The sequence below is a fragment of the Canis lupus genome, chromosome 12 (genome assembly GCF_003254725.2).
Source record: "Canis lupus dingo isolate Sandy chromosome 12, ASM325472v2, whole genome shotgun sequence".
Lineage (NCBI taxonomy): Eukaryota > Metazoa > Chordata > Mammalia > Carnivora > Canidae > Canis > Canis lupus.
Window position 1 is genome coordinate 8,698,855 of NC_064254.1, and position 16,173 is coordinate 8,715,027.

The window sequence follows — 16,173 nt, forward strand, 5'->3', positions numbered from 1 at the left end:
CATTTTTCTTATCTAATTAATGCAAACTGCAAGAAAGTATGTGTCATTTGATAAATGAGGAAAAGTTAAAACCTTCCTTTGTATTTACACAATTAGGACAGTATTAAATTTTTATTAGGAATAAACTTTATAAGGTAACCTTTACTATAATACGGTGATATAAAAACTAAGATATTACTTCCTTTTAATCTACATGCCAAACGACTGCATATTTTAAGACCCCTGTAAGGGGGTTTTCATTATTATATTATGGTGAAGGGCAAGTGCTTCTAAATGGGGATAAACACTGAATTAAGGTATGGATGTAAGCAAGACTAGAGAAATCGGCAGAAGTCAATTCTGGAAAGTCTTACGTGTGAGGCCTTGAGTCAGGGCCTTAAACTTCATTCCGAGGACCACAGCAAGTCACTGAAGGTTTGCAGCTGGGTGTCAAGCACAGACACTGCCATGCCATTTGGGAGAGGGATCATGAGGAAGGGCCGGTGGGTGGGTGAGTGCATTGGGCTGATTCAACCAACAAAGAGAAGAGAAGGCTGTCTGGGTGGAAGTGGCTGGGGGCAGAAGGAGATGCAGGGACAGCAAGCCAAATACAGGACAATATCACAGCCTGTATCACAAAATACAGGCTGGCAGTAGGGTTTCAGTTCAGTCCCATTACATTTGAATTTCAGATAAATTATGACAAATTTTTTGGTATAAGTATGACCTGGGCAACATTTGGGACATATCTATACTAAAACTGTATTCGTTGTTTCTCTGAAATGCAAATATAGTGGGGCACCTTGTATTTTCATTTGCTACATTGGGCAACCCTAGCTGGATGTGAATTAGGAGACAAGCTTCTAAAAGAGGCTGACTGAACTGGAGACAAAGGCTGATGTGGTAAACTTAATTAAGAGAAACTCAAACTTAAAATTGAGGAAAATGAGTCTTTCTAGGCTCAATATATATATATATTTTTTGGAACCACCCAATTCCTCCAAAGTAACCACTGCCATTCTTTTCATAACATGATGGCCATAAGGAGACAACACTGCATGTTGGCTTAGCATAAGGTCACTGGAATAGGTCACTCAGAATTCTGCTCTACAAGCATATTATAGAGGAAGTTTCATACCTGCTTTCCCATCTGTATTTCTAATCCTAGAGAGGTTGAAAACATCAGGTAAACTGCCACACAACTTTTTCTATATAAAATTGTGATATACGACTCGTCACAGTGAGGCCTTAACCACATTTGAACATGTTTACGGTTCAAATAAAATATGTTATGTGTTTTTATATGTCTAACAAAGAAGAATGATGGTTATATCACTGAGATATTTCTGAACCTCTGTTCATTATTTTGTCAAGTAATCTCTAAGGGGAAATATTTTTACCATTCCCACACTTTTATAAATTTACTTGAGGCTACTTAATATACAACCCTATTTTACTCTTACTGTTCCTTAAAGGATTTGCAATATGTGAGGTGAAACAGAAAAGTTTTACTCGATAATTTCTTTTCATGAGAGAAGAGGGTGCTGTACGTAATATATAGAAGCCTCACTTTTAAAAGTGACGCAACAATGCACCAGCAGCTAGTTAGGACAAAAATGAAGTAGGCTCTCGGCAGCAAGAGGACTATCAGAAACTCTTACCCAACACTTCATTTAGGGAGGAATGGTGGTAGTAATAGATGGCATCTAAAAAAGCAGTGGTCACATGCAGTATTAGCGCAGAGCCACACTGCCTAAGTCCACATGCACACAGGCCCCTGCAAAGTCAGTAAACACCAGGACTCTGCGAAGATCCACCAGGAGGCACCGTACAGCATGTTTGTGGCCTTATGTAAGAGAAGGAAGGGAGCTCTTTAGGGTACCGAACTAGCACAAATCCAGAGAGTAAGACTTTTCCTGCATTGGATCACACGATCTTCCAACACCATGACCAATGTTTGCTGTACATTTAGGAGATAAAGTATGAGGCAGAGACTCCTGGTTGCCTCCCAAGGGCCATCCTCCCTTCTTCCTTAGTAGCCACACCCCAGATTTTAGCTGGGCACATGGCCAACTATAGGAATTACATTTCCCTCCTTACTATGTGGTGTGGCCATATGACTAAGTTAAGGCTAATGAGGTCCAAGTGGAAATGTTGTGTGGAACTGCCAATAATTCTCTTTAAAAAAGGAACAGCTACAGCCTTCTCCTCTCTTCTTCCTGTTGCCTACAAGGAACATCTTCGCACTGGAGTTCAAGCAGCCCTCTTGTGCTACGAGGTGGCATAAGATAAGGATGGTGGGACAGGAGAGAAAGTGCCTGAGTCCTGGTGGTCATGGAGCTACCACCTTGGACTGCCTACCTCCAGGTAGCCTTGGACTGCCTACCTCCAGGTTTCTTTTATGTGAGATAATAAACACTCATATCTTCAGACCACTATTAAGTTTTTCTGTTGCTCACGGAAGAATCAATGCCTCATTGATTCAACTAGAATGTATACGTATGTGTGTAAAATACTACAAAATGTTTATAGTCTAACACATGGTGGAAACCTAACATACATATTAGTTCTTCATTATCTAGTATAACTATAATAAGCCCCAAACATACAGACATTTGTAAACCTCCTATTATTAGACAGAGGAGCTTCTCATTTGATTACCACAGAAGGAAACAGCCAAAATATGAACAAGCCCTGCTCTTGTTCTTCATTTTCTATAGTCACCCTTGAATGTCCTCAAGCCTTAGCTATCGCACAGGTATTTTTTTTTTTTTTTTTTGCACAGGTATCTTCACATTGATTTTGTTTTGTTTATTTTGCCTACATATTCAAGGCAGAGACTGATCTGTCCAGCTTCTATGCCCCCTTCCTTCTGGCATTGCCACTATCCTGTCCTATGGCAGAACCTTTCCCCACCTCCAAGTGGTGTGGGTAGGGCTATCAATCAGGTTGGGGAGATCCAGGTAAAGAGAGAGTACCCCATCCTCCAGTGATAGTGATTTGTGTGGGGATGGCCATGTAAATCTAGAACCTCACATGATCATTCTACTGAAGCTAGTAAGAGACATAAATATCCAACTTTGAGGATAGGGGTTCTACAAGCCTATAAATTTGGAGCTGCTGGCCACATAGAGGAAACTGAGTCTGGAGTCAACACATTTCTCGACTTCCTAGTAACATAAGCCATAAAGTCCTTTCTCTTGGATTTGTGGTAGGTTTCTATGTCTTGCCATTGAGAAAGTCCTGGAGACTAATATTAGACTGGTCATTTTTCCATGGTTCAATGATATTAAAGATAAAATAGATCAAGAAACTATAGAATCAACAACTTTGTAGTATCTATCTTTGGATCTTCTTTATACCATAAAATTTTCATTCATATTACTCATATAATATTATGAATATCACACAGAAATTGAGAAATCTTTGGAGCCATGCTTTCATCTAATACGATATGAAACTACCATCATGATTTTCAACCTTGTAATTATAATTTAAAGAAGCTAATCAAGTTTTTATGTCATATCAATATTTAGAAAATAGTTTTGGTATATTACTTAAGGGTTTCATAATTTTGGTGGCTTCCTTGGAAATCCAAATTTTATTGTCTTGATATAAATACTCTCTCTACCAGAAACATACAGAGAGCACAGTAACTTTCAGAAACAATTTCTCCCATTAAAAAAAAAATTCCATTTTTTTCAAAGTGGCATGTAGCACAAGCTTATTTTTTTTAAAAAAACGATGCTTCCTAGTTTAATAACAATCCTGATTTTGTCTCAGTGAGAAAAAAAATTGGTGTCCTCATGATAAACCAAAATTAAATCAGAAATAAAAAGAATATTGATGGGATCCCTGGGTGGCGCAGCGGTTTGGTGCCTGCCTTTGGCCCAGGGCGTGATCCCGGAGACCCGGGATCGAATCCCACATCAGGCTCCCGGTGCATGGAGCCTGCTTCTCCCTCTGCCTGTGTCTCTGCCTCTCTCTCTCTCTGTGACTATCATAAATAAATAAAAAATTAAAAAAAAAAAAAAAGAATATTGATTTTCAAAGATCCTAGTGCTTGAGAGTGAACACAAGCTAGTAAATGAATTTATGCAGAGCTGTGGATGAAGAATATTTTATTTCTGAATAATTCCTGACACAATTGCCTATTCACCTAAATTAAGAATGAAAATACAGACACTCTTAAGTGAAAACATACTGTACTTCTATTATCATTTAGATTGAGGCTAAACAGGGTCTCATAGGAGATAAATATTCTTAACAAGCAAATAAAGAATTCAGCCACTGGGGTTTTCTTTTTATTTCAACTGTGTAAGCTTTTATAACAAAGTTTTTAGAGTTCTGAAAGCCTTTTATGGCTACAATTATATGAACAACACAATTTAATTAGCATGCATTGAGTATATGGTTCTATAATGGGAATTTTCATTAATTAACATAGATGGAAATACAAAAGCATTAGCTGTAAACAATTTGAGGAATCAAGAATCTAATTTGCCTATTGTACAACAAAGAAAAACACACTGCAGTTATGTGAATAATTTCGGCTTGCATAGCGACCGCACGTTTATCTAACAGTTTCAGACTTCATTCATTCCACTAATATTCACTGGGTTTCTAGCATTATTGATGCTTGGGAGTCATGAGCAAGCTAACAGAATAGAAATCCTACATTCTAATTCTGATGTTCTAGCAGAGCAGATAGATGATGTACAACAGACAAAAATGCAGAGTAAGATATGAGGGTCCGTGGTAGTCAGGGAGAGGGACAGGATGCAGTTTTAACTAGGGTCATTGGGTGTGCTCATTAAGAAAGTGACATTTTAGCAAAAACTTTAAAGAGGTAACAGTGTGAGCTATGTAGGTATCTGGGGGAAGAACGTTCGAGGCAGAAAAAACATCCAGTGCAAAAGCCCTACTTGAGGCTGAAGATTTCTGGAGTATTAAAACCTGAAGCATAGTGACTAAACAAAGAGAAAAAAGGAAGAAAGCTTTAAGGTAAGTGCCCCTTTGTATAGAAAAGGGGAGCAGATCTTGGAGGACCTTTTTGGCAGGGCTAATTACATTATTTGGGAGACCCAGTGCATGATGAAAATGCAGAGCTCCTTCATTCAAAAAGAAAAAAAGTGCTGTTAGAGGTATTGAAATACCTTAAAAGTACTTTAGTATTCATAATATAGGGGTTGCTTATAATTCAAAGGATAATGGTATTAACATGAATGATGATAAACTTTCAACTGGCTAAATAAATTGGTATTATAATTTTATACATACAAAACTTTATTATTAGTTAATACTTATATATTATATATAATTTATAAAAATACTGTATTAATATGTCTTGATTGATCATATAATTTTCCTGGCTTACTTTTACTACATATTCATTTATTAGATCACCAAATTTATATCTTTCACATCATTTTCAATTGATTTAACTGAAAGTCATCAGCAAATGCAAGATCATAAATAGTTTTGTTGTTTCAAAAATTTATTTTCTTGTGATGAGAACTTTTTGGTTGTAACCTCTTAACAACTTTTAAATATACAATACAGTACTGTTAACTGTAGTCACCATGATGGGCAAAGGTGGTCAAAAGGTACAAACTCCAGTAAGTCATGGGAGTGTAACATACAAATAATTTTTAATAATTTTTACTTTCAAAAAAGATTTTTGTGCTGATCCACCTGTCACTGGGGCTATTACGAGTATTTTATAGGCTATGACAACATTGAAATACATTGCTTATAAATTACTTCAAAGTATAAATTTTAGTACATTTAAGCTGACGAATCTTATAAAATAGTTTCTCTATTTTAGAGAAGATAAAGACTGAACTCTTCATACAAATCAATTTCATGTAAGTTTGAGTGTAATTTTAAATGCAAATATACCCAATGCATTTTAATATTTGCTCTGACAAATATTTGCTCTGACATCTCCTATAACTCATGGAGGTAGAGTAAGAAACTAGAAGTGGCTTTCATAATATGTGCATAATCCAAAACACATATTTGTGTTTTATCACTATATCTATGATTAGAAGGAAATCTTTCATTTTAAAATTATCTCCTTCATTAATTGGTTCATCTGAAGTTTCATATACAAATAGCGTCCTTTTCTGTTGAATGATCTTTAATTTCTGTTTCGAAGCTTGTGGACATGTGCTTTTCTTGCAACGTTTTCAAAACTGAAAATTCTAACCTCTAAAGAATTCTAACTCTCTGATATGATAACTCTCTGATATGGCCTTGATTTAATTAGATGCACTTGGTCAGAATGAACAAAATCCAAGGAAGCAAGAAAACCAGTGCAATGGTCATATGTTTACTTTTATTTTGTAATAGCTTACTGATAAAGTTTGTTCCCTGAGTGCCAGCAGTTCCTGTTCTGTTGCTCAGGCTGGAGGGTTAAATATTACACACTGTTAGGACCAGCTCTGGGGATGCACAGAGGCAGTCAGCCTCTTGTGGCTGTCCTGGTGTTGGCCCCTTAGGAAGCCTCTGCTATCTTGCATGGCCACGATGCCCTTCTGCTGATGCTACAGTGGTCACACTCCCCATCTAGTTGCAAGTCCCAGCATGCCCAACCCGTCATGGCCCTGTGGTGACCTGAACTGCTCTGAGGTGTACAGCTGGCCAAATGCTACTGGGTGGACACTGCCTGCAGTGCCCAAGCCCGTGTGTATGCCAGCTGCTTCCTGGACCATGAGCATATGTGCACCCTGCTGCTCCAGGGATCTCCTCTCTTCAGGAATATGCTTCTTTGTCCCGCCGGACTTCGCTTACAAAATGAAAATTCAAATAGTAATTTATTAGGAATTTCAAGATGGCAACAGCAGAGGATTAAACCAAGCCTGGAACCCTTTTCAGTGTATGGCTCTGAGTGGCTACAGAGCCAAGGTCGATGAAGCTAGAGCTGGTTCTGCGTCATCATAAAGAGCTGGGCTTCTTCTCCAAATGAAACAGGGAGCCACTGAAAGGGTTTTGAGCATATAAGGGACACGCTACATTTCAATTGCAGTTACTAGGGAAGAATATCAGTTTTGCATTTCTCACCAGAGAACTGGACTCAAACTTCTTAGATTGAAGCATTAAACATGATTTATACAACCATCATGTTGCTTTTGAACATTCAGTATACTCAAAAGTAATTAAAAAAAAAAACACTACATTATACAATCTCAATATATACACTTTTTATTTTGCAGTCACATCTCAACAAAACTGGGGGGAAAAGCTAATTTCTAAATTTTTACTGAGGCCAATGTTAGGTATAAACAAATTAGATCAAGCCCACTTATAAAACATGGCCTTGATTTAATTAGATGCACTTGGTCAGAATGAACAAAATCCAAGGGAAGCAAGAAAACTGCAAGAGTATGAGGACATGTAGAAACAGGGATTTCCCCCAGGCCTTTCGCACACTTAGGACCTTCCCTGTGTGTATCAGTCATGAGCTGGCCAAGGCTATGAGGATTCATAACTGTCACCACCACATAGTCCACGGTGACCCCTCAAGAGTCTCGTTCCGTACCCGCACTCTTCCAGCTTCTGCTCCTGCCCCAGCGGTCTGCTTTGTCCAGAAGTGCCCAGTTTATTCTGCCAAGAGTGACACTCAAACAGCCCCAGCCCATTTCTATTTGGGTAACACGTTTAGCACTGGATCCGCCTCCTAAGTCCTGGGCATCCTTGCATTGCTGTCCTTGACTCAGATTCCTTTTTCTGGTCCCATTGGTCCCATGGCTGCCAGAAACAATAGCACAGGGTCACAACCATCCCACTGGAAACTATGGGTTTCCCCCTTATCAGAATCTGTGAGGATGGCAGGTCTGGCAATGACATCACTGAATGCTTGCTCAAAATGTCTTCTGATGCAGAGCGTAACATCTTTCATTTCAGTCTGTCATCATGGCTGAGATGCTATCAGTCTTGGCCTGATTTTGGCAAATAAGGATCTTTTTATAAAATAAAAATTCCTCCAAGAAAGTTAAGAATGTTAAAACTTACTTTCAGTGCCTGATAGATAGCTTGCACTCAATAAAGGTTAGCTGAACGAGTCACGGATAATGGTTAATTTATCCAATCTAATTGTTTTCCTTGGAGAATAGCTACATTGAATGAAGACATTTTATGGACAAGAGGAAGAAACATCACCTGGAGGATGTGAACATGTGACAGAGCCCAGGAAAAGGGCACAGTGAGTACAGAACCACAGAGATCAGAGATTCTGGAGCACAGGAAGAAAAAATCCAGGAGATGGGAAATAAAAGAGAAGTTGCAATTTCACTTCCCACACCTGCCCACCACTCTCCCCCAACACTGACCAAGACAAAACCAACACCTCAGTTTTGCCAATTTATAATGGCCAAAAGGAAAGAGTTAACACTGTTGGATACTTCTGAAAGTCAAACAGGAGGAGGCCTGACAGTTGCCCGCTGATTGGGTGACACCAACATCCCTGGTGAATTTAGCAAGGGTAATCCCAGTGAAATGCAATGAAATATATAAACACAGCTGTGTGATAGAGCAATGTGAGGATCAAAGGACTAGGAAAGAAAGATCTATTCTAGTCTCAGCTCTAGTGATAGCTGCCGTGTGACCCCGGGGAAGTCAATTAAATGTTCAGAGACCAGGGTGCCTGGGTGGTTCAGTGGTTGAGTGTCTGCTTTCGGCTCAGGTCATGATCCTGGGGTCCTGAGATCGAGTCCAGCATCTCCCTCTGCCTATGTCTCTGCCTCTCTCTCTGTGTCTCTCATGAATAAATAAACAAAATCTTAAAAAAAATAAATGCTCAGAGACCCAGTTTTCTCGTCAAAAAGGGGGACAATAATGCCTTTCTATCCATGAGGTTGTTGTAAAAACTGAGATAATATACATGTGCAGGTGGTATGAGTTTGGCAAAGCTCCGTATAAAATCAAATATATTCTCGCTGTTACCAAATAACAGTAATTAATTCTGTTCATGTTATTTGGCCAGAAGTACATTAAAAATCTGACCAAAAACACCTGGCCAAGCATAGGAATGGCCAAATTCACCAAGAATGACAGAAATTCTTCTAACAGAGATCTGCTCCAAGTAAAGCAACTTTTAAAAGAAGACATTTAGATTGTGCACTAACTAAATTTACTGCTGTGTTTACCCCAGCAATTTAAACAACATATTTTAACTATGGTTGTACTTTTTGCCAGTCAATTGTAAATTCAAATAACTATAGTAAAAACCTTGCCAGTTGCAATCAATCACTGTACATCTGTGTAGGAAGAATTTTCCAGAAGGCTTTGCATTCCATTTGCTTTCTTTGTATATCATCTTTTGGGAGGATAAGAAGGTGAATAATAACAACTGGAAATATCTCTGGATCATCTGGGACTGCGTCCTCATGTCCCAAAGTAAAGATCTCTGATAAAAATGTGGATTTGTGCCTCAGGAGAAACTAAATCTAACAAGAGTCAGGGGGTAGGGGAGGGAAATCCATAAAGAAAAGCCTTCATAACTTGGTAAAACCCTGGACTGGAATGAAAAATCTTTGTCTAGAAAACTACTGGTGAGGAGCCAAAAATGGGTGAGAGTTAACACTTCCTGAGCCCACACTGTGTACTGGGGCGTGTGTTTTTCATGTCCAGTTTATCTGGTCCTCAGGGCAAACGAAGTAGCTATTAGGGAGCCATTTTCCCACAAACAGATAAAAAACTGAGACATGGATGGAGTAAGTAATCTGCTCAAAGCCACAGAACTATCAAGTATTAAAGGTGGGAGGTGAACCATACTTTTATGGCTCCAAAGTCCATGGTCTTGACATGTTACAGAGTCTCCCTCAATTATTTCTTTAGAGAAAGTGTTTAAATTCCTGTAATCTTAACTGATTAATTACCTTAGCCAAATAGTTTCTGATTTCTCTGTTACTTTTTAATTGTCCTGTAAATAATAACAATAGAGTATTAAACCCAGACAGGTGCCCTTCGGAACAAGGGGCCCCACACATGGGACTCACACCCAGGAGGCCTGCCCCAGCATGAGGATGAGGTGCTTCCGCTCATTTTACAAAGACACAGCATGGAAATTATAAACCCACACCAAAATTTCAGAATTGTAAAGTTGTTCACAGTACAGGTCAGATCTCTGGAAAAGATAACACGCAAGATGAATACCATGGGTACCCTCTGTAAAGCTGTCTGCCTAGATCACACAATCTGCAGCTTTAGTTTTAGTTTAGTGTATTGGAAGCACGTAGAGGCCTTGTTAGAACAGACTGCTCTGATTTAGCAGGTCTGGGGGAGGCCAGAGAATCTGCATGCCTCCCAAGTTCCAGGGTGACCACTTTGAAAACCACCAGACTAGACAAAAAAAGCAGCTATCTATTGTGTTTAGATTCACTGAAAAGGCCTCTGTCCAAAAAAACAAAAAACCTCAGGGAGGAACCAAAAGTAAAGCTCCTTTTACAGGAAACAGAGCCCATCACTATGCATTCAGCAAGAAAGGGAAGCTACAGCCCCTAAAGGATAATCCTCTCCATACTGATCCTCTCACTCAACAGTTACTCACTGAATATCCAATATATACCCGACGCTGTCCTAGGAGCTGAGGTTATAGCAGTGAACACAGATGAAAAGTTCGTGCTTTCATGAAGCTTACATCTGAGTGAGCAGAAGCAGGCAATAAACAAATTTAACAAGTAAACACTGAATAAAGTATGTTAGTTGGTGACACATGCTCTAAAGAAAAATAGAGCACGGTAAGGATAAGTGTGGGGTGGAGACTGTTACATAGGGTGGTCAAGGAAGGTCTCACTGAGAAGACACTGGAGCAGAGAACTGTAAGACAGGGAGGTATAAGCCAGGAGCAAGAGAGAGTTCCAGGCAGAGGGGATAGCAAGTGCAAAGGCCCTGAGCTTGGAGCACACTTGCTGCGTTTGAGGAACAGCAAATATAAAAAAGAATGTTCTTAATTACTTATGGACAAGGAACCTTTTCCTATTATCCTCAAGGATTAATGGGCAAAATGATACTGAGTATGTGAACTTCAAAAAACTGGGAAGAAAATATGCAGATAATTTCTCTTCATCTCAGTACCACAATATTTCAAGAATCCAGTCTCACATAAAATGTAATTACAAATCACATCGGGTGTTTTTTTTGTTGTTGTTTTTGTTTTTTTTTTTCATTTCCAGTCCTTTACCTACTTTACTTTTTTTTTTATTTTTTGGTATTTTTTTTTTTATTGGAGTTCGATTTACCAACATATAGCATAACACCCAGTGTTCATCCTGTCAAGTGCCCCCCTCAGTGCCCATCACACTGGGTTTTGTTTTCCTTTTGGATTTTGTTTGAATCTGCTTTCCTGTCAGGGTGATTGCTGAGGAGAGAAGCCCAGATGTTTTCAGGCTACAATCAGCAGAAATGCGGGTGTCCTGTAGCAGAAGTTAGCAGTGCTCCGGCCCCTCTCCACTCAAATTGACTCCCTGTTCCCATTCATGCAAATGACTTCTTACTGCAAGAGCCTGTGGCCCTCTGCCCACAGGCTTACCATGCCTAAGAGGCTGGGTTAGTCCATGTACAGGTGAGGCTAGAAGCACCCCAGAAGCAGCCCCTAACCAATAATGGACAGGTGTGGTTGAACAGAGGAGCTTCTTTGCCTCTTGGGTAGAACAACTCTGAGGCATGCTCTCCAAGTCCTCCAAAGAGTGCTAGTGGGATTGAGTCCCAGCTGCCCAAAGTGGTAACCTACTCTTTTAACGTACCTCCTAGTGGCTTCCTTTCCTTCATGGTCTCACTTCCCCACTCCCTTGCTTGTGCTTCCTGGGCTCACCTCCCCAATACAGGACCTTCACAATCCTGGCCTCAAGGTCATTTTAGTAGGGGTCATGCCAGCCTAAAACAAGTATCTTCTAGCTAAGGAGTCACATCACTGAGAGAGAGAGCACCTCTGATCCCCTAGTCAGTCTCTTTTATTGTCTTTTAAATTTAAGCAATGCTATTTATTTTTACCACTGTCCCAGTGATTTTCACTTGTATCTGCTCTGTCAGAGAACTAGTGGCCTCTGCAGTTAAACTGCTTCATATAACTCTCAGACCATTTTTAGAGGTATTTTATCAAGTCACAAACAGCTTTAATTTAGTTTTCACTGCGAAAATGATGGTAGCATGCAATTTCTTGAATGGCCGCTCCTAAGAAGAGACATCCAAATTTAGACTCTTTTGTTTATCTACAATAGTAAATTTCATTATTTTAAGTGTGCATCCTCAATATGATCTGTGTTTGTTAGGTGGACTGCTGTGCTCTCTCCAAGTTCACAAGGTGCGGGTGGCATGGCAATATGATCCTTATTAAGATTTTGGTGGAACCCCCTCAGGTCATCATCTTATATAATTCAGTGGGTTTCAAAAGCTGATAGGTGTTCCTGTTTTTAAGCACAAAACCGTGTCTTCAGTTGAAGATACAATTTAAAAAGTGCTATACTTATTTATATTTAAGAATAATAGCGAAATCATAAAAGGTAGAAATGTAATGTTATCAGGAAATACACTAGAGCAGGAAGTGGAGCCAAGCACAGGTACATGCTTATAAACAATCCATCTGGTGAAGTAAAAATGTAGCCAGAAGTTGAACAGATCTGTGGGAGCCAGTGGGTTTTTGCATAATTTGGCGATGACCAATACTTTCTGCTTAAAAGCCAAATTTGAGAAAAATAAAGTGTTTACTGGCAGGCATGTTGTGATGAATGTCTAATGGAATTAGCTTTACTGAGTCCCATGGGGAGAAGTCCTAGTATAATAGTTTAGATTACCAAATTTGCTAAATAGAGGAACATCACAGAACAAATGACACTAAAGTTTTCAGGCCCGGAAATGTTAATGTTTTATTTTGAAATACTTACAAATTTTCAGCAAGTTGCAAAGAGAGGACAGCGTGGCTCTGTATATCCTTCACCGAGTTCCCCTCAATGGTTATTTCTTGCATAACTATAGTATGTTACCAAAAGTAGGAAGCTGATACCAGGACAATACGTATGTAAAGTTCTGTGTCATTTCATCACATGTGTAAGTGCAAGGAACCATCACTGCAATGAAGACACAGAGCTCTTCAAGCATCACCAGAGATCTACTGATGTTGACATATTACCATTTTGAATAATGTATGGAAAACTTTCTTCCTTCTACATCCCTTAACCCTCCTTTGTTTATAATGTAATTGTCATCAGACAATGCTTTATTTTTTGCTTCATCAAACACGGTTTTTTAGACTGAAGAGGAGAAATGAGTTTATTTTATGAATGCACATTTTTGCCCTTTGTGTTGTTCTCTCTTCCTTGCTAGTGTTCCAAGATTCATCCTATTTTCATTTCCCTTTTTTTCAAGAGCTTCTCTTATTGCTTCTTTTGGGGAAGGTATATTGGCAACTAATTGTCTTAGGTTTTCCTTTGTCTGAACATCTTTATTTCTCCCTTTATTCCTGACAGATAATTACACTGGTTATACCATTCTGGGCTGACAGTTCTTTTCTTTCATCATTTCACTTGAGAATATTCTACTTCCAACTAGATTTCATGATTTTTGATGAGAAATCCACTATAATTCAAATTATTCTTTTTTCCTATAGGTAAGGTACCATCTCTCACTCATTGCTTTCAGATTTTTTCATTGTCTTCAGTGTTCTGAAGTTTAACTATGATATGTCTTAGAGTGGATGTGAGCTTATCCTGTTTGGGGTTTGCTCAGTTTCTTAAAGCTCTAAATTTATGCCTTTTGCCAAACTTGGGGAGTTTTTAGACATTACTTCTCTGAATACTTTGCAACCCCTCTCTCTTTCTCCCCTCCTTGGGGGTTCTGATGGCAGGAATGTTAGATAATTTGCAATAGTTCTTAGGGGTCCCTGAGGATCTGTTCACTTTTTTTCTAGCCTATTTTCTTTCTATTGTCCACATTGGGTGATTTCTATTGTTAACCTCTTCAAATTCATTGATTCCTTTCTCTGAGCTCTCCTTTTTGTTGTTGAGCCATCCATCAGATTTTTTATTTCACTTATTGTACTTCCCAGTTCTAAATTCCTATTTGGTTCTTCTTTATTTCTTTTATTTTTTTGCTGAGACTTTAAATCTTTTCATTTGTTGTAAGCATGTTCTAATTGCTCATGGAAGCATTTCTATGGTGGCTGCTTAAAATCCTTCTCAGATTATTCCAGACCTATGTCATCTATGTGCCAGCATCTGTTGATTATTTCGTCTTATGTAAACTGATGTTTTTCGATTCTTGATATTTCGTATTTGATGCATGATTTTCAATTGTATCTTGGATAGCAAAGGTATTGTATCATGAGATTCTAGGTCATACTTCAATCTTGTTTTAGCATGCCTCCTCTGACACCATGCTAGCAGGAAGAGGTATCACCTTACCACTGCCAGGTGACAGTGAAAATCCAGGTTCCCCATCTATCCATCTTAACACCTGTGGGGGAGCCTCGTTCCTGTGGGTGAGGGTGAGATTTCAGGCTCCCTTCTAAGCCTCATCTGACACCTTCCTGGATAGAAGAATGAGGGGCACCATACTGATGCCCACTGATCCCACAACAGGGTGAGGAAAGCCTTGTTACTTCTAGATTGTGGTGAACTCTATGATCCCATGTGACTTCTGATGACAACTTCGGGGAGGGGAGAAGGAGAAGTTGTTACCTTCAAGTGGTAACATGTGGGGATGAAAAGTCTTCCCACTCCTCTGATACCACCCTGGCAATGGTGGACTCAGTGCCTTGTGATAGCCAGGCCTTTGCTGTCAGGGTGGGGCTGGGGATTTTCCCATGGTATCTGGAGGGAGTAGGGCAACTAGTATAGAAAAGTTTCTACTCACTGCGTTGCCCCTTTCCTAGTCTTCTGACTGTAGAGAATAGACTTTTCTTGCCACTTTTTCTGAGCCTACTATTATTGGTGTTTCTGGGTCTGTTCCAGTCTGGGATACATGAGGGGGAAAAAAAACACCAAAAATCCATGTCATTCCTCAGGTCCTGAGGTCCCCTGGCCAGTCTACTTTTTCCTCATCTTTCAGAATCTTCTTATGTTTCTTTTATATATAATTCCCAGAGTTTTTACTTGTACTTAGTGAGAGGAGAAGTGTGTCTGCTTCACTTTGGTCTGAAGCCATAAACTACCGGGCATATTTTTAAAGTGGAAAAAGGATACATATGTCTAATTTTTTTCAACCCTTACACTGAACAAGGCATTGAAGTTTACAAAGTACATTTGAATACACTATTTCTTTTCATCCTCAAAACAGTCTTGCTTGGTCTTGTTGGCATCTCCCTTTCTCTCAGGGGATAACTGATTCCCCTCAATGGGAAGTCCAACCCAGAGTCTCACAATAACTCAATCACAGGGCTGATGCCTGAATCAGATTATTCCACTGCCACACTGTTGGAACCAGACAAGGGAGAAGCATGAGTACACAGAGGTGAAAAAATGGACAATGAGATTTGAGTTTATTTTTTTTAAGTACTTTTTTGTGGCTTCTCTTCTACCCCATTCTGGTCTTCTTGTCTCTGCTTATGCAGCAGGACTGAACAAGCTACACAACCAGCAGCATCAGCAGCAGAGCCTGTATCCTAGAAGCACAGGTTAGAGCCCTGCGGGGGCTGGACCCCAGCGCCCTGGGAGTATGGGACTGTGCCTCCTGTAAGACCTCCTCTACCAAGCCCTGGCCTCCCATCCAGCCAGAGCATGGTCCAAATATTCTAATACAGACTTCTCCCTAGGAGCTCCCAGTGGTAGGCCTGGGAACTTGCTTTTTCCCTTCATCGTCTTCTCAGCATAGACTGAAAGATCACACTTGGTTGTTCAATCCCGATAAAATCGAAAGTTAAAAAGAACTGGTTCACAGAGTGACTAATAGCATCATCACCTGGTTGGCCTTGTTGTACTGCAGATGCTTTAGCTGTCCAGTGGCAGCTGGGGGACTTCTGTCTTTGGCACAACCAATTCCCCTGATGGTGTGCACTCTTCATTTTGGTCAAACCATGTTCCTCTAAAGCACTAAATTTCTAAATTTTTCCAAAAGCACTCACTGCACATAAATTTCCCATATCCTAAGCTTTTAGGTAAAACATAAGATTAGATGAAATGCTGAGATTCTGCAGATTTACAAGTGCATGTGATAGAATCTTAGGAAAGTCTAGAGTTTAACATTCTCTCTTTAAATGCT

At 39.6% G+C, this 16,173-nt stretch overlaps 1 protein-coding gene across 16 annotated transcripts in view; it reads right to left on the reverse strand.

Moving 5' to 3' along the window:
• KIF6 (kinesin family member 6) overlaps positions 1-16,173 on the reverse strand; it is a 380,576-nt gene that overhangs the window by 350,405 nt on the left and 13,998 nt on the right. Inside the window, exon 3 of one of the 16 annotated variants that reach the window (XM_035697638.2) lies at positions 14,830-14,928. The exons of the other annotated variants lie outside the window; for them this stretch is intronic. Coding sequence (XP_035553531.2) covers position 14,830 — 1 coding nt within the window. The 5' untranslated portion in view covers positions 14,831-14,928. The remainder of the gene's footprint in view (positions 1-14,829; positions 14,929-16,173) is intronic. 16 annotated transcript variants of the gene reach the window in all.